At 48.9% G+C, this 20,703-nt stretch overlaps 1 protein-coding gene across 2 annotated transcripts in view; it reads right to left on the bottom strand.

The window, feature by feature from the left end:
• VSTM2L (V-set and transmembrane domain containing 2 like) overlaps window positions 1-20,703 on the bottom strand; it is an 86,768-nt gene that overhangs the window by 24,392 nt on the left and 41,673 nt on the right. For both annotated transcript variants that reach the window (XM_083447683.1, XM_083447682.1), the window contains exon 2: window positions 1,139-1,308. In XM_083447683.1, the coding sequence (XP_083303809.1) occupies window positions 1,139-1,308 (170 nt within the window). The remainder of the gene's footprint in view (window positions 1-1,138; window positions 1,309-20,703) is intronic.

Raw genomic sequence — 20,703 nt, 5'->3', positions numbered from 1 at the left:
ATTTATTTTTAGGGGCTTCAGACAGTGTTTATAACATTATTTTGAGACATCTAGAGATCGACGTCAAAGCAGCGATGGAAGCAATTTCGGTAATGAAATGAATGCAGTTTAAACGAACGAGAGACAAAATGAATTTGAGCTTTCATAATGAAAATTAAAATCTGCAGATAGCGATAATAACGATTAATAATAATAATAAATCTTGCACACCCCTATTAGAGCCGGTGTGGTCCAGGCGGTCAGAGTGTTGGACTAGGCCTTTGGAGGGCTCAAATCGCCACTCGGCCCCAAGGCTCGCTGGGTGGACTTTGGGTGCCAGTCATAGCCGCTCAGCCTATCCTACCTCACAGGGCTGTTGTGGGGATTAAAAGTGGAATGACAGAACCTTATATGCCACTGTGAGCTCCTCGGAGAAAAAAGTGGGATATAAATGTAATAAATAAATGAATGCATAAATAAATGAATGTGTCAGGGGGCTGCCATCAGGGGAGGCGACAGAGAGGAAGGAACGTACAGAGAGTCTCCCCCTTTGTTGAGCAGCTGCACCTCATCAGAGTCTGGTGAAGGCAAGCAGAAGGCAGAGGCTCAGTCAGGCTGAGATGAGCCACAACACCACTCCCAAGGAGCTGGAAATGCCTCTTCTGCCGCAGAGTTTTCACCAGGGAATTAAGCATAAGGAAAAGAGGTGGAGAGGGGTTTTTCCTGGGCTTTTGTGCTGGAGGGCGAACCGGAAGAAACCACTTCCGGAATCTGCTAGTGATGGAGGCAGACATGGATTTTGGACGCATGCACTGTACATAGTTTTTGCACTCAATAAAACCTGTAAAAGACAGGTCGGAGTCCTGGCTGTTATCTTTGTGAGCAACCACACACATTCCTCACAGAATGCATACATACATGAATGAATGAATGAATATTAGACCCTTCTCTAGGCCTGCTCTTCATAGCACCAAAAGGATCCCTGGAGGAGGCATTCCAGGGGGTTGTTCCTGACCAGGAGTCTTTCCCCCGAGTGGAGTCCCGCAGAGAGGGTGTCTGCAATGGGGATGCAGCTGCATTGAGCTCTTTGCAGAAAAATGGAAAGGTGGAGGTGGAGGCAGGGCGGGTCTGGGGGTGGGGAGGAGTGGGTCAGCCATACCTGGTTGGAGGCCCAGTTCTGCTTGTCCGTCCAGTCTTTGTGAGTGCGCACGTACCACCACTGGATCTCGAGCGAGTACGAAGGGGAGCCGCTGCCACGGAAGGAGCAGGCCATCTCCACGTCCTCACCAGCCCGGGCGGTCATGTCGTGGGGGGTCTCTGTGAAAAACGCTGCAGGGGAGACAAAGAGCCACAAGCAAGGCAGGTCACTCTCAGGAGTCTTGAGCTCTGCATTTCACAGCAGGTTGATGCAGAGGTGCAAGGGGGGCAAGGAGGATGCAACACTTTTCTCCATGTCAACCTTTGCGCTCCTCAAACCAGCACACTTTTTGGGTCGCTTGGTAACCCCTTGAAAGCCATTGGATTTATCACAATTCTTTGGCACATGGGGAGGTTTAGATTTCAAGGGGGGAGGGTGTTTCTTTCCTCTCCTTCCCTTTTTTTAAACATTTCTCCAACAATTAAAAATCAGAGCTGTCAGCCCATTAACGGCCCTTTAGCTAATTAGCTATCTCCTTTCAAATGATTAATCAATTAGCCAATTAAAATAAATACTACAGTAACTCAATACAGGTGTTATCTTGAGAATATGCAATTAAGATGGCAATTGCTCTTGACTAAATAACACAGACAAGCCATTTATTGTTGGGGAAATCATCTTCGGTGCATTGCTGCGATGGGGAGATGCAGAAAGATTGGCCGCAGCAATCCTGCACGCAGCAGGGAGTGCTGGATTCCATGCCTGGCTCTGACAGCCAAGCACGTCTCCCTCCTGCTCTGGAGAGCACAAGCATACAGACAGGATGTGGTGGGTTTGGGGATGTGGGAATTTATGTGTAGGTTGGGGGGGGGGGTTGCCCATCCAGCAGATATCATGCACATGCAGCCCACTACCAAAATCAGCACAATCGCTTTTGTGACTTTTGTGATTTGTCCCCACAAAACACTTCATCACAGTTTCTTCTTATCTACTCAAAGGGCCTCTGCTGCACAATACCAAATGTAAGAATTCACTGATCAATGCATCTATGTACTGGCTCACAGGGAAAACTTCAGAAATTCATATAGACATGTGAGCTCACCTTCTCAGCAGCCCCTCTGCCTGAGTGATAATCCCTGGCATCCTGATACCTGAGTGCCAGACAGTTAGCCATCCCAGAAATAACAATCCCAGATAAACCACAGAGCCTAGGGCTTACAGATCAGAAGGTCAGCGGTTTGAATCCCCACGAAGGGGTGAGCTCCCATTGCTCGGTCCCTGCTCCTGCCAACCTAGCAGTTCAAAAGCACACCAGTGCAAGTAGATAAATAGGTACCCCTCCAGCGGGAAGGTAAACGGCATTTCTGTGCGCTGCTCTGGTTCGCCAGAAGTGGCTTATTCATGCTGGCCACATAACCTGGAAGCTGTACGCCGGCTCCCTTGGCCAGTAAAGTGAGATGAGCGCCGCAACCCCAGAGTCGTCCGCGACTGGACCTAATGGTCAGGGGTCCCTTTACCTTTAACTTGGCTGGGAAACAGGGAAATGTAAATGTCTCTTTTGTTACACTTGATGGGTGTTTGGTGGAGGGCAAGGGGAGGTATGGGGCAGGGTCCAGGATGCTCAGATTACTGCCACCAGACCTCCCCTTTCATGATGTAACCATGATGTAGTTAGAGGGGGGTGTAACATGGGGGTTAACAGCTAATAAAAGTTTGGGTTCTCTTTTGTTCTGGGCTTCCATCTTGTTCCACCTGGTGGCAGGTGGGCGTCCTGTGGCGACAGTCTTCAATAAAGACCAAGCCTGCTGGCTGCTGTTTTGCTCTGGTATTCCTGGCTGGTGTCCTTGTTCTTTGTCCAAGGGAGCCCTCGGATTTCTCCTTTAACAGGGTCAGGGCTGGATGATGCCCTGAGTCCCTTCCAGTTCCTGGGGTCCTGGACCCAGCAAGGGTTAGGATCTAATAGAAGATACTAACTGAAGATTATATTGCTGAACTAGTCAGACAAGCATGTCAAGACAATGTCCTTGGCTGGCCACTTAAGTGTCCTCTTCAGCATCCCAAAAGAAAGAGCCAGCTTGCAGGTGCCACAACAAAGGGCTGGGGCTCTCCACATTAATGCGGGCACTTTGCCTCCACCCCCATCACCCTGCTGATAGGTAGAAGAAGAAGAAGAGTTTGGATTTGATATCTTGCTTTATCACTACCTGAAGGAGTCTCAAAGTGGCTAACATTCTCCTTTCCCTTCCTCCCCGACAACAAACACTCTGTGAGGTGAGTGGGGCTGAGAGACTTCAGAGAAGTGTGACTGGCCCAAGGTCACCCAGCAGCTGCATGTGGAGGAGCGGGGAAGCAAACCTGGTTCACCAGATTACGAGTCCACCACCCTTAAACACTACACCACACTGGCTCTCATAGGTAGGAGAAGAAGAGCCACAGAGTTGTGTGAGAGCTGAGCTGGAGGACACTGGAAGCTGGAGACCCAGAGACCTCCTTGCTCTGTGCTGGAGAAGCAAAATCTCCAAGGATGTCAATGCCCTGAGCCCCTCCATCTTACGCTCATGTCGTATATCAGGGGCATCCAACCAGTGGATCGTGATCTAACGGTAGATCCACGGCTGATCATGGTAGATCGCGGGATCCTTATCATGTACAAAAAGTTGCAGGAAAAAGGCTAAAAAACTGTGCAATCTGCAACTGTGCAACTCTGGGCAACCCACCCACCCCACGCACGCTCCGGCTCCCTCCGATGACAATGGGTAGATCACTGCCAGTCTTTTATACTGGCAGCAGATCACAGTCTCTTGGGAGTTGGACATGCCTGTGGTATATAAAACCATATATCCTGAGCATAATTCAAAGTGCTGGTGCTGACCTTTAAAGCCCTAAACCGCCTTGGTCCAATATACCTGAAGGAGCGTCTCCATCCCCACCATTCAGCCTGGACACTGAGGTCCAGCTCCGAGGGCCTTCTGGTGGTTCCCTCACTGCGAAAGGTGAGGTTACAGGGAACCAGGCAGAGGGCCTTCTTGGTGGTGGCACCCGACTTGTGGAATGCCCTCCCGTCAGATGCCCTACTCACATGCCTGCATCACTCGCACACAGACCTTCTGGGAGCGTGTTGCAGAAGGTTGCAGAAGGATGCAGAAAGCCTAGGAGGGGAGAGGGCTGCTCTCTTGCTCGGATCCTGCTTTCTGGTTTCCCAGAGGCAACTGGTCAGCCACTGTGAAAACAGGATGCTGGATCAGATGGGCCATTGGCCTGATCCAGCAGCCCCTTCTTCTGTTCTTCAGGATGGCCCCCACAAGACTGTCTAAAGGCACCTGCCTCCGAGTGCAGAAATCCCTGCTCTGCAATACTGCACAAAGGATGCACATCAAAGCCAGGCTCCGGCTGTGTGCATTGGACTTGCAGAGTCCGCCCCTGCAGCTGTTGGGAGATGTGCGGAGTTCCCTGCGCCAACCCCACCCAACCCCCACCTCGCGCACTAGGATTCCCCCTCCGCCTCCTTCCGCACATCCGTCTGAGGGATAACGCGACAAGCCAGAAGCGGAATACTAAAAAGGGGAGATCGGGATTAATCATAGATAATCTGCCATCTCTGTTCCTGGAGCAACGTCGGTTCCACTTCAGTTCCTTCTGCATCGCTGGAACCTTTCCGGAACGGGCGGAGGAAACCTAATTGAGATTAGTCACTGGAGCCCCTAGCAAGGGATTCCTCATCATCACACTTAGAAGAATTGTGTGACTGTTGGAGACTGGGGGGGGGGGGCAGAATCGTGGTGTCTTGGCCATCTTCCATCTTCTGCCACAGCGAGACCGGACATGGAACCTCCTTACTCCCAAGTCATTGACAGTTGCCCCCCCCATTCACTCCCCACTCAAATATGAAATAGGATTGCCCCCAAAATTAATGGACTATGCAGAATTAGATAAATCAACAGGAAGGATTTGAAACCTGCGGGATCAGAGATTCCCAGACGACTGGAGAAAATATGTGAAAAGGAATTGTAATCAACAGATTACGGTAGTAGGATTGCAAGAAGTTCTGTAAGGAGGACTATTTGAAATATTGCAGAGAAAAGTATGAAGTGAATTATCAGTGAAGGACTATTAAAAGTAATAGTGGAATTAATGAAATGCAGATTAAGCAATGAAGATTGAAAAATCTTCAGATGTGGTTGATGGAAGTCCAAAACACTGAATAAGATGAGAAAATATGTTGTTGTTTTTTGAAATTTCATGTAAAAATTTATATATATATATATATATATATATATATATATATATATATGTATATATATATATATATATATGCAGGTTTTGGTGTCCTCGGGTGTCTTCCCGTGTAAAAGTTGGGGTGTCTAGGCGACGTTTCGACGAGGTCTCACTCGTCATCTTCAGGCTGGTGCTTTCGGCTTCTTGTTACTGGAACAGAGCAGGATCTCAGTGTTTGAGTTCCTATAAATACTGTTGAGGAGGTGTGGTGTATAGCCTCCAATGTTCTGGGCAGAGAGGAGGTTCCCAGGCTAGTGTGCCTTTTCTTCTTTTGTTCCTTAATTACTTGAGGGATATCTTGAGTGATTTCTTGAGTGATTTCCTGAAAATAAAATAAAATTCAGTTGGAAAACCAAGGGGTCTATGAAATACCCTGCAAAGTCTGCCCAGCCACGTACATTGGACAAACAAACAGACGAATAAATGCACGTATCGCAGAACACAAGAATGCCGTCAAAAAAGAAGAAAAAACTTCCTCTCTTTTCCAACACATGAAAGAAACAGGACACGAAATTAATTTTGCAGATTCCAAATTGCTCTTTAACATGGAACATCACCACAAGAGAATAATCATGGAAGCCATCGAGATAGAGAAACACCCTCACAACATGAACAAGCGTGACGACACATCCCGCTTGCCAGACATCTGGAAATTAGCCCTCCCCACAAAATCTGACACCAGATCCAGAGGCACACAGAACGCCATCACCAATCAACCACACCAGACCCAAACCCAGACCCTCTCCACAGATAAATTACAGACACCATCCAGTAGCCAAACCAGGGTGGCACCTCCGGATGCTGCACCCCCCTGCAATCCCTACACAGATCTGGCTGGCACAGGCCACAAAACCACAGCTCGCCCCTATACACGAAGCCAAGCCAGAGCACAACCAAGTGCAGTACAGCCATCTTCTCAGAAAAACTCTTCACAAAGTTCAAGAGTTCAAGACACGAAGGCTTTAGCAACTAATCCACACCTAATGACCCACCTAAGTGGGATTCAGGAAATCACTCAAGAAATCACTCAAGATATCCCTCAAGTAATTAAGGAACAAAAGAAGAAAAGGCACACTAGCCTGGGAACCTCCTCTCTGCCCAGAACATTGGAGGCTATACACCACACCTCCTCAACAGTATTTATAGGAACTCAAACACTGAGATCCTGCTCTGTTCCAGTAACAAGAAGCCGAAAGCACCAGCCTGAAGATGACGAGTGAGACCTCGTCGAAACGTCGCCTAGACACCCCAACTTTTACACGGGAAGACACCCGAGGACACCAAAACCTGCATTCCTGTACCCGTGAAAATCTACGAAAGCATATATATATATATATATATATATTTGCCAGACCCCCTCTGGGTGGCAGACGGAGTAATTTAAATTCCAGGTAGGCAAGAGAGCTTTTAGTTAGATATATTTTGGTATCTCTAGATATATTAAGAAGACGGTGCATGCAGCTTGAAAGCCCACCAGGAGTTGTCTGTATAGATGCTTTTTTTGGGGGGGGGGTCTGCCCTCCTCTGCCCCCCCCCACCTCGCTGCCACAACCTTGCTTGCCAAATCGGGAGGTAAAGGTAAAGGGACCCCTGACCATTAGGTCCAGTCATGGCCGACTCTGGGGTTGCAGCGCTCATCTTGATTACTGGCCGAGGGAGCCGGCGTACAGCTTCCGGGTCATGTGGCCAGCATGACTAAGCCGCTTCTGGCGAACCAGAGCAGCGCACGGAAACGCTGTTTACCTTCCCGCCGTAGTGGTACCTATTTATCTACTTGCACTTTGACGTGCTTTCGAACTGCTAGGTTGGCAGGAGCAGGAACCGAGCAATGGGAGCTCACCCTGTTGAGGGGATTCGAACCGCCGACCTTCAGATCGGCAAGCCCTAGGCTCTGTGGTTTAACCCAGGATGTGCTGATGCCCTTCCAAGGCTGATTGTTATGCACAAGCATTGAGCGCATGGCATCTGTACCACATAAAGCAAACACCCTATAAAACTGGTTGTGCGGATCAAATGCCAGATGCGTCTGAAGCCGTTGCCTGCACAGCACAGCGCTTTTCCTGGGAACAACTTGGATGCCCCAGAAATCTCTGAACTTCAGCGCAGCTGCCTAAAGATATTCATGAAAGGAGCCTGTGGGGTCCGAGACCCGATGTTAACAGAAGCCGGGGTTGTCAAAGTGACTCCCTCCGCAGATTAATCCATCACAGGCCTCCCCCCCCCTTTATTCATTTATGGGACCCGGCCGGGGCTTCTCAGGAGACCGGCAAGTGAATTTGCGGCCTCCCCTGAGTTTCTGATCCGGTCTGAAAAGTGAATTATTATCAGGCTAGACAGAAAAAGTTAATACCTCTAATGTCTCTCTGTCCCCCTGGATGCCTGGAAATCCCACAGACTTATTGCTTTCCTTTAATCCATTTTAGCAGGGGAACACTGGAAAATACAGAGTGGGGAGCGAGGCTTAATGAGAGCCCTGTCTCCCCGCTGCTTTTGCAAGAGCCTCTCGCCGTCCGTTCAGTCAGAGGACAAATGGAAGGCAAGAGAGTCTGGAGGGAGACACAAACAGGCAGAGGTTTCTGGAGAGGTTCAAGGCAACTTTTCCAGAGCCTCTTATTATAGGCTGTTGCCACCCAGGGCTGCCTTCAGAGCCATTGCCAGAGGTTCTGAAAGAGGGTGCTCCTGCCCCTTGGGGGGGTGGGATTACCAGGACGGGGTAGCAGGGGGACGCTGGAGATGTAAATGACTTTGAAAAGCTGGTATCACTGGCTCAAGTTTATTATTATTATTGTTGTTGTTGTTGTTTTATTTATACCCCACCCATCTGGCTGGGTTTCCCCAGCCACTCTGGGCAGCTTACAGAAAATATAAGAACACAATAAAGCAACAAACATTACAAACTTCCTGATACAGGGTTGATGTGGGGATTGAATGAGGAGGGGGAGAGAAGCATGTTCTCCACCTTGAGTTCCTTGGAGAAAATAAGACTGGGTTGAGTGGAAAGCACTTTGCACGAGCTCAGAGGCACTCTGTAAATTACTTCGCATTCAGAGCTGGGATCTGGAGTTGACAAGCCCCAGCTCCAGTTAAATGGGGTGTCAGGGAGATGGTGGTTTCCCCCCCCCCCCGAGAGCTCCCTCTGAGGAGGGCTCCTCTGCAACCCCCTCCGCCCAGTGCCCACCCCCATCTCTGCCACCCTCTGTATTTTTCAGGCAGCATCCTCTGCAAAAAAATTCCCCTCCAGGGAGGCGGCTTTAATTATCGAGTTTAAGGAGAACACACCGCATCCCTCCGTTGCCCCGAGGTCCCGAGACCGGGTCTAAATTGCTCAGAACACAATTAAAATCCGCTCCTAAAGATTAGAAATTCAGCGGAGGAGCAGAGAAAGAGGCTTGATTGAATCAAACATCTTTTTTCTGTCAGGCTTTAATTGGGAAGCCACGGTATTAATTAACCCCAGGGCCTGGCCTTCTGAATGCAGAGCCAGAGCGAGGCGGAGCGATGTTGCATATATATGTGTACGTGCGCACACAAGTGTGAGTGTGAGTGCATGGTGGCGCAGAGGGGCCGATTGCTCTTGGAAATGTTGCCTCGCCCATCTCATGGCACAAATCCTCACTAGCAGAGGGAGCAACGGCTGGGAGGAACTCCCTCTGGCCCTTTCCCTCTGCTCAGAGGTGGGGATGTGAATCCCAGGGAGAAGGAGAGCAGGAGGGAATAGGGATCTTCTAAACCCATAAGAAAAAGCAGAGACATCACCTTGCCAACAAAGGTCCGTAGAGTTCAAGCTCTGGTTTTCCCAGTAGTGATGTATGGAAGTGAGAGCTGGACCATCAAGAAGGCTGAACGCCGAAGAGTGGATGCTTTTGAATTCTGGTGCTGGAGGAGACTCTTGAGAGTCCCATGGACTGCAAGAAGATCCAACCTCTCCATTCTGAAGGAAATCAGCCCTGAGTGCTCACTGGAAGGACAGATCGTGAAGCTGAGGCTCCAGTACTTTGGCCACCTCATGAGAAGAGAAGACTCCTTGGAAAAGACCCTAGAATCATAGAATCATAGAATCATAGAATCATAGAATCATAGAGTTGGAAGAAACCTCAAGGGTCATCGAGTCCAACCCCCTGCCAAGCAGGAAACACCATCAGAGCACTCCTGACATATGGTTGTCAAGCCTCTGCTTAAAGACCTCCAAAGAAGGAGACTCCACCACACTCCTTGGCAGCAAATTCCACTGTCGAACAGCTCTTACTGTCAGGAAGTTCTTCCTAATGTTTAGGTGGAATCTTCTTTCTTGTAGTTTGTATCCATTGCTCCGTGTCCGCTTCTCTGGAGCAGCAGAAAACAACCTTTCTCCCTCCTCTATGTGACATCCTTTTATATATTTGAACATGGCTATCATATCACCCCTTAACCTCCTCTTCTCCAGGCTAAACATGCCCAGCTCCCTTAGCCGATCCTCATAAGGCATTGTTTCCAGGCCTTTGACCATTTTGGTTGCCCTCCTCTGTACACGTTCTAGTTTGTCAGTGTCCTTCTTGAACTGTGGTGCCCAGAACTGGACACAGTACTCCAGGTGAGGTCTGACCAGAGCAGAATACAGTGGCACTATAACTTCCCTTGATCTAGATGCTATACTCCTATTGATGCAGCCCAGAATTGCATTGGCTTTTTTAGCTGCCGCGTCACACTGTTGGCTCATGTTAAGTTTGTGGTCAACCAAGACTCCTAGATCCTTTTCACATGTACTGCTCTCAAGCCAGGTGTCACCCATCTTGTATTTGTGCCTCTCATTTTTTTTTGCCCAAGTGCAATACTTTACATTTCTCCCTGTTAAAATTCATCTTGTTTGTTTTGGCCCAGTTCTCTAATCTGTCAAGGTCGTTTTGAAGTGTGATCCTGTCTTCTGGGGTATTAGCCACCCCTCCCAGTTTGGTGTCATCTGCAAATTTGATCAGGATGCCCTTGAGTCCATCATCCAAGTCGTTGATAAAGATGTTGAATAAGACCGGCCCCAAGACAGAACCCTGTGGCACCCCACTAGTCACTCTTCTCCAGGATGAAGAGGAACCATTGATGAGCACCCTTTGGGTCCGGTCAGTCAGCCAGTTACAAATCCACTGAGTGGTAGCATAGTCAAGACCGCATTTTACCAGCTTCTTTACAAGAATATCATGGGGCACCTTGTCAAATGCCTTGCTGAAATCAAGGTAGACTACATCCACTGCGTTCCCTTCATCTACCAGGCTTGTAATTCTGTCAAAAAATGAGATCAGGTTAGTCTGACATGACCCTGATGTTGGGAAAGATGGAGGGCGCAAGGAGAAGGGGACGACAGAGGACGAGATGGTGGGACAGTGTTCTCAAAGCTACCAGCATGAGTTTGACCAAACTGCAGGAGGCAGTGGAAGACAGGAGGGCCTGGCGTGCTCTGGTCCAGGGGGTCACAACGCGTCGGACACGACTAAACGACTCAACAACAGCAACCCATAAGAAGATAAGAAGAGGCTGCTGGATCACGAAACCAGAAAGCAGGATTAGAGCACAAGAGCAGCCCTCTCCCCTCCTTTAATTTCCAGCTACTGGTGTTCAGAAACACTGCCCCCTCCAGCTCCCTCCTCCTCCATGAATTTTTCAAACACTCCTTTAAAGCCATCCAGGTTGGCAGACATGACTGCCTCCTGTGGCAGGGAGTTCCACAGTTTAACACCAACGCAGTTGCCTTGCTAGGGAGGAACAGGTGTGAGAATTATAAGGGAGGTAGGAGAGGATTTATTGTTTTGATATGATCCCTCTTCACTCACGCTAGTAAGTAAACAGCAGGGCTCATTCCCTTTGCAACTTCTTGGAAGCAAGTCCTGCCCCCCCCCCCCACAAAATCCCCCAACCCTTTTTATCTTTACAACAGCCTTGTGAGGGAGGCCAGGATGATCAAGAGTGACAGGTCCAAGGTCCCTGGCTGAGCAGGGGAGCGAACCTGGCCCTCCCCAATACTTTTAACCATCAGATGGCCAAATGTAAAAATATGCCTGGGACCTTTAGGACATTTCAGTCAGCAAAAGAAACTTGTGTGCAGGATTATGATTTTTTTCCCCAGAAGAAGAAAGCTTTGCCTGCTCAATTTTTGCATTAAAATTCCTCCCTCTTTTGCATTTGGTCATCTCCCCCCCCCCCCCGCCTGGCAGCAACATCTGTGATCAGAGAGAGAGAAAGAGACTGGAGGCCACGGAGGGCGAGAAGAGGCACGAAATAAATCCGACTCTCATAGCTGCATCTGTTACAATATCTGGGTTCTTTGTAGGCTTAAGGTCTTAAATCAGCTTATTAAAATGAGACTGAGCCCCGGAATGGCCCGGCGGTTGGTGGCGCTTTGAGCCTGCGAGGGTCAGCGGAAGCCAACCTTCCCCCTGGCTAATCCTCCCAGGCCCCTGGGGGACAGCAAAGACCCCCGGCCAGGCAGCGGGAGAGGAAGCATTGCTCCCTCTTTTGCATGTGAGGTTGGGGTGCTCTGGGGCGGAGGAGAAGGCTGCGCGCCCTCAATTAACCTCCACTTAAGAGGGGCACTCAAGAGGGAGACTCGGAGTTCCACCCGGCTAGGTCCAAGTCAGCCTGACCGGATTTATTTCATGCGATGCAACAAGCAATTTCAAAAGTTGCATGTATTTAAATAAATCAGAGCGCTGGTCCTGCCTTCCTTCAGCCAAGGGGCATCTGAAGGGATCAGTTTCCTCTGACAGAGGCAGCCTTGGAGGGAAGCTGTGGCTGTGACCTGCCTCCTGCTTCAGCAGAAAAAGGGCATCTCCGCCTTCTCTTCTGGCCAAAGCGAGTGGCAGGGATTTGAGTGTCAGGCTGAAGGCTGCCCTGCCTTTTGAGCCCAGTCAGGAGTCAGGATTTCTCCCTTTGCCCTTCGGGTTTGCAAAGGCTGCAGGCACAATCGTAATTCATGCGGCTCTTTAAGTCCCACTGAACTCAGGGAGGCTTGTTGTTGTTGTTGTGGTTTAGTCGTTGAGTCCAAGTTAACATGGGCGGGATTAGGCCAGTAAGCAAATATATTGTGAGGTTCTGCGATGAGGGCCACTTATTGCTCCCCTGAGACTGGGGAGGAGGAGGATGTTTCAATGTACTTCTGTATCCTGCCTTTCTCCCAAACTGGGATTCAAAGCGACTTGCAAACACTGTTAGAGAAAGCAAAGTACCGTATTTTTCGCTCTATAGGACACACTTTTCCCCCTTCAAAAATGAAGGGGAAATGTGTGTGCGTCCTATGGACCGAAGATGGCATAGCCCCGCAACCCTCTCCTGGCTGGAGAGGTGACGTGCGGCTATGGCAGGAGCCTCTCTGCTGTGCGCCTTTCTGCTGCTCTCCGACCTGCTCTTTGGGGCTGGTGGTGGGCTTCCCCCCGCCAGCCCCAAAGAGCAGGTCGAAAGGAACCTGAAGCCTGGAGAGCAAGAGGGGTTGGTGCACACCAACCCCTCTCTCCAGGCTTCCAAGGTAGCCGCCTGAAGGTGACTGAACGCACCTTAAACGGCACCTTGTTTTAGAGGGGGGAAACAAGAGGGGGAAAATTCTCCCCCTCTCTGCGCAGCGCCTCCTGCCGCTTCGCTGAAGGGGCACTGGGCAGAGAGGGGGAGATTTTTTTTTCTTGTTCTCCCCCCTATAAAATAAAGTGCGTCCTATGGTGCGAAAAATACGGTAATAAAAAAATAATAATTCAAAACAATAGTTAAAATATGTCAAAACACATTTAGAGCCAGCTGTTAAAATATGGGGTGAGCTCCTGTTGCTCGGTCCCTGCTCCTGCCAACCTAGCAGTTCGAAAGCATGTCAAAGTGCAAGTAGATAAATAGGTACCACTCCGGCGGGAAGGTAAACGGCATTTCCATGCGCTGCTCTGGTTCGTCAGAAGCGGCTTAGTCCTGCTGGCCACATGACCCGGAAGCTGTACGCCAGCTCCCTCGGCCAGTAAAGCGAGATGAGCGCCGCAACCCCAGAGTCGGCCACGACTGGACCTAATGGTTAGGGGTCCCTTTACCTTTACCTTTATTAAATTGTAGTTTGAGGAGGTATTCCCCATATTCCCTATATTCTATCCTTTCACAGACCCTCATCTGTGCGCTAGCAGACAAAAGGATCAGCTTATCGCTTGTGTTTAAAAGCGTGGGGCTGAGCAGAGATTGAATCTCATCTTAAACAGTTTAATGAAAGCATAGGAATTAGCTATTAGGCTGCTTTCTCCCTTTGGTCACCCTACTTTTCAGAGAAGCAGGCTACAGACTAAAAAGTAACTTTACTTTACTCGCATTCAGGCATTCATCCTTCGCAGCAACAGCAGTAAAAATAACTGCAGGTAAAATTCTTGTATTTACAGCAAAAACAGCCTTAGGCATGAGCATGATCCTGGTGCAAGCAGACAGACGTCCGCTCCCATGGCTGGTCGAAGACAGAGAGAGCAAGCAGGAACAGGAAATACTTATTTGCTTCTTCCCTCCCAGGAGAGATGGGGAAATGACATCACACAGAGCCTTTTCTACCAATTACACTTCTGTGGTCCGAGTCTGCCTGTCAGCAATACAGCTCTATGACCTTAACCCCTTCACATGCTAACTAGCAAGAACATTCACTGTTAGATTGGACTGCATATCTTGCACAGTTTTCCCTGACAGCAGCCCAGTGGTCAGTGTTGTCTGTTTGAACCGGAGGGTCTGAGCTAGGTGGCGGAAGAATAACAAAGAGGGAGCCAGTCTGACCTCCCTTGGGAAGGAATGCCACAATATGGGAGCAGCCACAGAAAAGCCTCCGTCTTGCACCATCAACTTGCCTTGGATACCTTGGATGTGGATGGGACCAAGAGGAGATTCTCACCTGAGGATCTTAACTCCTGGGCAGGTGGATAAAGGGAGATACAGTCTTTAAGATAACCTGAGCCTAAGCCGAACAGGGCAGGCAAGTGGGTAGCCGATAGCAGAGTTTGCAGTTTATCCTGCGATCAACAACTTGTCCTTTTCAGGCTTGCCATCCTGTGGCTGTGAAAGGTCATGTGGAAACTGCGCCTTATGCCTCCGAGAAAAAGAAACCTCATTAACGCCTCCAAGGCCTTTAATGGATAGCAGCCTACACGCAAGAGACAGTTTCATCCCAGGGGAAAGTCATTTATCTCTGGGCAGCCAGCAGCATGGCTTCTTCCCCACTGGAAGCCCTAAACATGTGGGATTTTTTTCCGTCTTAATGTCAGCTGCTTCATGTTGTGACACACTGGAGGCTGACACATTTGCTGCAGCAGAAGCTTCTTGTTGAAGGGGGCCCTGTCCCAAGAATGCATGGAAGGGGAAAGCCGGATCACAACTGCCAGCCCAAATCCCCACCTCTGCCGCCCGCCGCTGTATTTTTCAAGCATTCGCGTACAGATCTGAGCAGAATTCATGTGCGCACAAGAAAGCCATCTTAAGACAGTTGCTGGAGCTGGATATGTTTATTCTGCAGAAGAGAGACTGAAAGGTGATATGAAAGCTATCTTCAAATATCTAAAGGGCTGTCACGTGGAAGAGGGAGCAAGCTTGTTTTCTCCTGCTACGGAGGATAGAACACAAAACTATTCAAGCTACAAAAAAAGGAGATTCTGACTAAACATTTGGAAGAACTTTCTGACGGGAAGAGCCCTTTGAAAGGACTCCCTTGTGAGGTGGTGGACTCTCCTTCCTTGGAGGTATTTAAACAGAGGTTGGATGGCCATCTGTCAGGGATGCTTTGGTTGAGATTCCTGCATTGCAGGGGGTTGGACTAGATGACACTCGGGGTCCCTTCTGTTGGGATGCATCCTGGGAGACGGGGGCAACTGGCAGGGCCCAGCTGGCTCCAGCCCGGCAGCCGGGCGAACTCCAGTTCTCCGAACAGCATCAAAAACTGTGACTCAAGCCTCAGAAACCTTTAGAGACTGAGCATGCAAGTCAGCAGAGATAAGAACTCTTTGCAACAGAAGTGGCGGACAGAGGCATATCTAAGCATATTTACAAGCATTTATTCAGCATTAGAACAAAGGAAAAACATGTCTGCTTCCCTTCATGTTCAAGCAAACAGCAGTGGCAAAAGCTATATACAAGAGAAGTTCCCAGCAGGTTCTGCTGGAAGTAAACAGACATGTGACATACAAAAACTCCAAATGCCTGTTCTAAAGGTGGAACGGAAACTCAATATCCTAACACCTTCCACCTGAAATTCTATGATTCTGTGACAACTGGATGGCTCCCATCAGCCTCTGCTAGCATGGCCCAAGGTCAGCTACGCCTGGTCTAAATCCCATGCTGCATGGAACCATAAAAGGACCTAGATTCTCCTGATCTGCAAGGTCACCAGAGATCCAATGCACTCCTCCAGGAAAATCAGTCACATATGCCCACGCAGACCATGAGATCCCAGACCACTGTCTCCGCCTCAAATCCCAGCAAAAGGACCTGATTTGTAAAGGTTGCTTGCTGCAGGGAAAGCAATGCAAGCACATGGAGAAATTATCTTCAGATGCTGCAGTTTTTAAGCTGCGCACTTAGGCCTTTTTGAAGTGTACACCCGAATATGTAATGTGTCAATGAGCCAAGCAGATGCAGAAATATTATACAGCAAATTTCAATATGCCCATTGCAGTTCTTTGGAAGGATACAAACTGAGACCAGGGTTTCTTGCTGCAAAATGTGTGGGGTGGCCAGAGAAAAGCAGCATTGCCGGGGGTTGGACTAGATGACCGTTTGGGCCCCTTCCAAGGTGGCTGAGCTCTGCCAGTTCAAGGAGGACATTCCAGGTGACATTTCCGTGGGGAAAGGAAGCAGCGGAGGAGCAGAGCACCTTGTCCTGCCACATCTCCTTCCGTTTTGTTTCACCCATCGCAACGGCTCAGTTGCCGCTGCTCCAAGAAGCATCACTGAGAGAACCCCCAAGCAGAGAGGCTGAGCCTCTCCCCCTGTGAGCCTCCTCCAGCCACCACATCGCAGGGAGAAAGAGAAAAATCTAAGATTCTGGAAACTGTGAACTCTAAGGCACAGATGCCAAACAGTATTTTTCAGCTCCATGTTGAGCAAAAGGCTGGGGGAGGGGAATCCCTGTGAAGTCACATGAAATGTTCAGAGGTTATTTGTTTTTTCCATACAGGTGTTAAGGGCGACACCTACATCCCACAATTCCCCAACTGATTTAGTTGCAGCAAGCAGTATTTTAAAAACCTAAGGAGCTTGGTAAAGGTAAAGGTAAAGGTAAAGGGACCCCTGACCATTAAGTCCAGTCGTGGCCGACTCTGGGGTTGCGGCGCTCATCTCACTTTATTGGCCGAGGGATCCGGTGTACAGCTTCCGTGTCATGTGGCCAGCATGACTAAGCCCCTTCTGGTGAACCAGAGCAGCGCATGAAAACGTCATTTACCTTCCCGCCAGAGCGGTACCTATTTATCTACTTGCACTTGGATGTGCTTTCGAACTGCTAGGTGGGCAGGAGCAGGGACCGAGCAACGGGAGCTCACCCTGTCGCGGGGATTCGAACCGCCGACCTTCTGATCGGCAAGTCCTAGGCTCTGTGGTTTAAATAATACCCAGTAAGAGAACAGTGAAAATCTTGCTACTGTGGCTTGGGAAAATGTCCCCTGCATACAGCTTTCCAAAAGTTGTTTTTGAGATGTAATATGTATGTTTGTAATATGCATTTTGTATTTATGATTATGTGCGCTTTCAGGAAAAGCGGTGCCCCAATCCAATAAATAACAAGAACAGAAAGACAGAAAGGTCGTCAGCGAGTCCAGAGTGGTTATTTATGCAACAGCAAAATATTCTCTCCAGGGTAACCCAAATGGATATAATGGTTTGCTACAAAGAACAGTTGCTGTATCATTACTAGTGATCAATAAACACAAAACTGTTGGGTTTAAGAAAACTTTACCCCTGACCTCCTTTATGATGCCTCCTTCCCCCTCGCAAAATGCCATAAATTTAGCAGCCAGGACTCTGCCCCCCTCCTTGCCCCGCCATAACGTATCTGTGTCCCTAGGAAGCATCATTGATGGAATCCAGAGGTGGCAGAATCTGAGCAAGATGGAGATGCTAAGCAACAGTGAATGGCAGGCAAGGGAGGTCTGAGAGACAGTTGATAAAATCATCCATTCAGAGGAGAACAACCTGGAAACAGCTATTGATGGAGTGGGGGGGGGGTCCATGTCCTCAGCTCCCTCTCTCTGGTCCTCAACACACCCTACGCCCCCTCTAGCCCTGATGGATAGGGGGTTGTGGACACAGCGGGAGGCAGCGATGAGCAAGGCAAATTCCATGCCCAGGGGTCATTAGGAAAGGAAAGGAAAAATAAAACTGCCAATATTTTTGTTTAAAGGTAAATGGACCCCTGACCATTAGGTCCAGTTGCGGATGACTCTGGAGTTGTGGCGCTCATCTCACTTTACTGGTCAAGGGAGCCGGCGTACAGCTTCTGGGTCATGTGGCCAGCATGACTAAGCCGCTTCTGGCGAACCAGAGCAGCGCATGGAAACGCTGTTTACCTTCCCGCCGGAGCGGTATCTATTTATCTACTTGCACTTTGGTGTGCTTTCGAACTGCTAGGTGGGCAGGAGCAGGGACCGAGCAATGGGAGCTCACCCCGCCCCGCCGCCACTGGGATTCAAACCGCCGACCTTCTGATCGGCAAGTCCTAGGCTCTGTGGTTTAACCCACAGAAGCTTTTTATGTTTGATGTATTACGGTATTTTAATATTTTGTTGGAAGCCACTCAGGGTGGCTGGGGAAGCCCAGCCAGATGGGCGGGGTATAAACAAACAAACAAACAAACAAACAATTTATTATTATTATTATTATTATTATTATTATTATTATTATATCATAATGCCATCATATAAATCTATGGCGTGGCAACATTTGGAGCACGGTGTGCAGTTCTGGTCACCTCGCCTCCAAAAGGACATTGTAGAGTTTGAGAAGGTTCAGAAAAGGGCAACCAAAATGATCTAGAGGTTGGAGGGACTCCCCTACAAGGAAAGTCTGCAGTGGTTGGGGACTTTTCACTTTAGAGAAAAGAAAATCAAGAGGCTGCACGATAGAAGTTTATAAAAGTAAGTGTGGCGTGGAGAAAGGGGGAAGATAGGGGAGACTCTAGAACTTGTGGGCATTCAGTGAAGCTGAGTGTTGGAAGATTCGGGACAGATAAAAGAAAGCCCTTCTTCATGCAAGGCGTAGTTAAATCCATGGAACTCCCTGCTGCGGGAAGGAAGCAGCGATGGCCACCAGACTAGATGGATGGCTTTAGATGAGGATCAGACCAATTCATGGAGGAGGAGAGGGCTGTCGGTGAGTCCTAGCCAGGATGATTATGCTCTGCACTCCACAGATGGAGTAATTATTATTATTATTATTATTATTATTTATTTGTACCCTGACACTCCTTCAGGTCTACTGGACCGAGGCCGCTTAGGGCTTTAAAGGTCAGCACCAACACTTTGAATTGTGCCTGGAAATGTTCTGGGAGCCGATGTAGGTCCCAGTACATTATAAATAAGATGGAGGCAGCGATGCTTCTGAGTCCCAGTTGCTGGAAGCCCCAGGCGGGGAGAGGGCTGATCTTGTGCTTGAATTTCCCTTTGGGTGACCTGCTTGGCCACCGTGAGAGCAGGATGCTGGACTAGATGGGCCATTGGTATGATCCAGCAGGCTATTACGATGTTCTCATGTTCCCTTCCAGCAGCCCATCATTTTCTCTCTTACTTGTTTCCTGTTTTCTCCCTTCTCTAACCTTTTTTTCCCTTTTCCTTTCCTTGCTTTTTCTGCTTTTGTGGATTGTAGCTGCAGGCTTGCAAATTTCTGTATTTGAAAGAAGGTGGAAATAGATTTGCTGCTTGCAGGAGGGAGGCCCCAACTGTGCTCCTTTTTAAAATTTCCTCTGTTTGCACAATGCCTCCCCTGCCGATCCACAGGAAGCTTTCTCAAAGTTCACAGTCCAAGGTTCTCCCTTTTGGCTGGAGACTATTAATAGTCTTTTTCAGGAGAGAGTTGAAGGAAACTCCCTTGGGAGAGACTCAGCTGGCTCTGCTGGCAGAAGGGGCATCTTTTGTCCCACCCTCGTCTCTGGGCAAATGGGTTTCTGAAACAGCAAGAGACTTGCAAAAGTCATTTAGCAGGGGCAGAAAAAGGGAGGCATGCCAAGGCCTGTCTTTCAAGCCACTGTCAGCACAATGAGGGTGAAGACAAATGTCACATTTTCAGAGCATCCGGGCCAGTTTGGAAGTGCCTGGGCTACATTCAGCAGGGACATCCTTTTTAACTTTGTGAGCTCTGACAAAATGCATCCACAAGCTTCAAGCATGGTCAGTGTGAACCAGGGAAAAGTTGGTTGATGGGAAGGTGTGTATTGGCTAGCACCTGTACCATCAACAACACCAGACATCCACCAGAGCAATCTCTCTCTCTCTCTCTCTCTCTCTCTCTCTCTCTCTCTCTCTCTCACACACACACACACACAAAGATGACAGTCCACCTGATGGATAAGGGGAGAGGCAAGGACACTGTGTGCAAAATATGGTCTGAAGCTCAACATCAAAAAAACGAAGATCATGGCCCCTGGTCCCATCACCTCCTGGCAAATAGAAGGGGAAGAAATGGAGGCAATGAGAGATTTTATTTTCTTGGGCTCCATGATCACTGCAGATGGTGACAGCAGCCACGAAATTAAGAAACGCCTGCTTCTTGGGAGGAAAGCAATGACAAACGTAGACAGCATCTTAAAAAGGAGAGACATCACCTTGCCAACAAAGGTCCGTATAGTAAAAGCTATGGTTTTCCCAGTAGTGATGTATGGAAGTGAGAGCTGGATCATAAAGAAGGCTGATCGCCGAAGAATTGATGCTTTTGAATTATCGTGCTGGAGGAGACTCTTGAGAGTCCCATGGACTGCAAGAAGATCAAACCTATTCATTCTGAAGGACATCAGCCCTGAGTGCTCACGGGAAGGACAGATCCTGAAGCTGAGGCTCCAAGACTTTGGCCACCTCATGAGAAGAGAAGACTCACTGGAAAAGACCCTGATGACAGAGAAGGGATGACAGAGGACGAGATGGCTGGACAGTGTTCTCGAAGCTACCAGGATGAGTTTGACCAAACTGCGGGAGGCAGTGGAAGACAGGAGGGCCTGGCACGCTCTGGTCCAGGGAGTCACGAAGAGTCGGACACGACTAAACAACTAAACAACAACACGAACATTGGATGACCAATCACCCAACATGCTTGAATATATGTTTCACTTAGCTCGGAAATTAAATTTAGTACGCTGTGAATCTGGGATAGAC

Source organism: Podarcis tiliguerta (genome assembly GCF_965153285.1).
Source record: "Podarcis tiliguerta genome assembly, chromosome: 6".
Lineage (NCBI taxonomy): Eukaryota > Metazoa > Chordata > Lepidosauria > Squamata > Lacertidae > Podarcis > Podarcis tiliguerta.
Note: the sequence above shows the minus strand (reverse complement) of the source record. Positions and strands in the feature narration are given on the sequence as shown.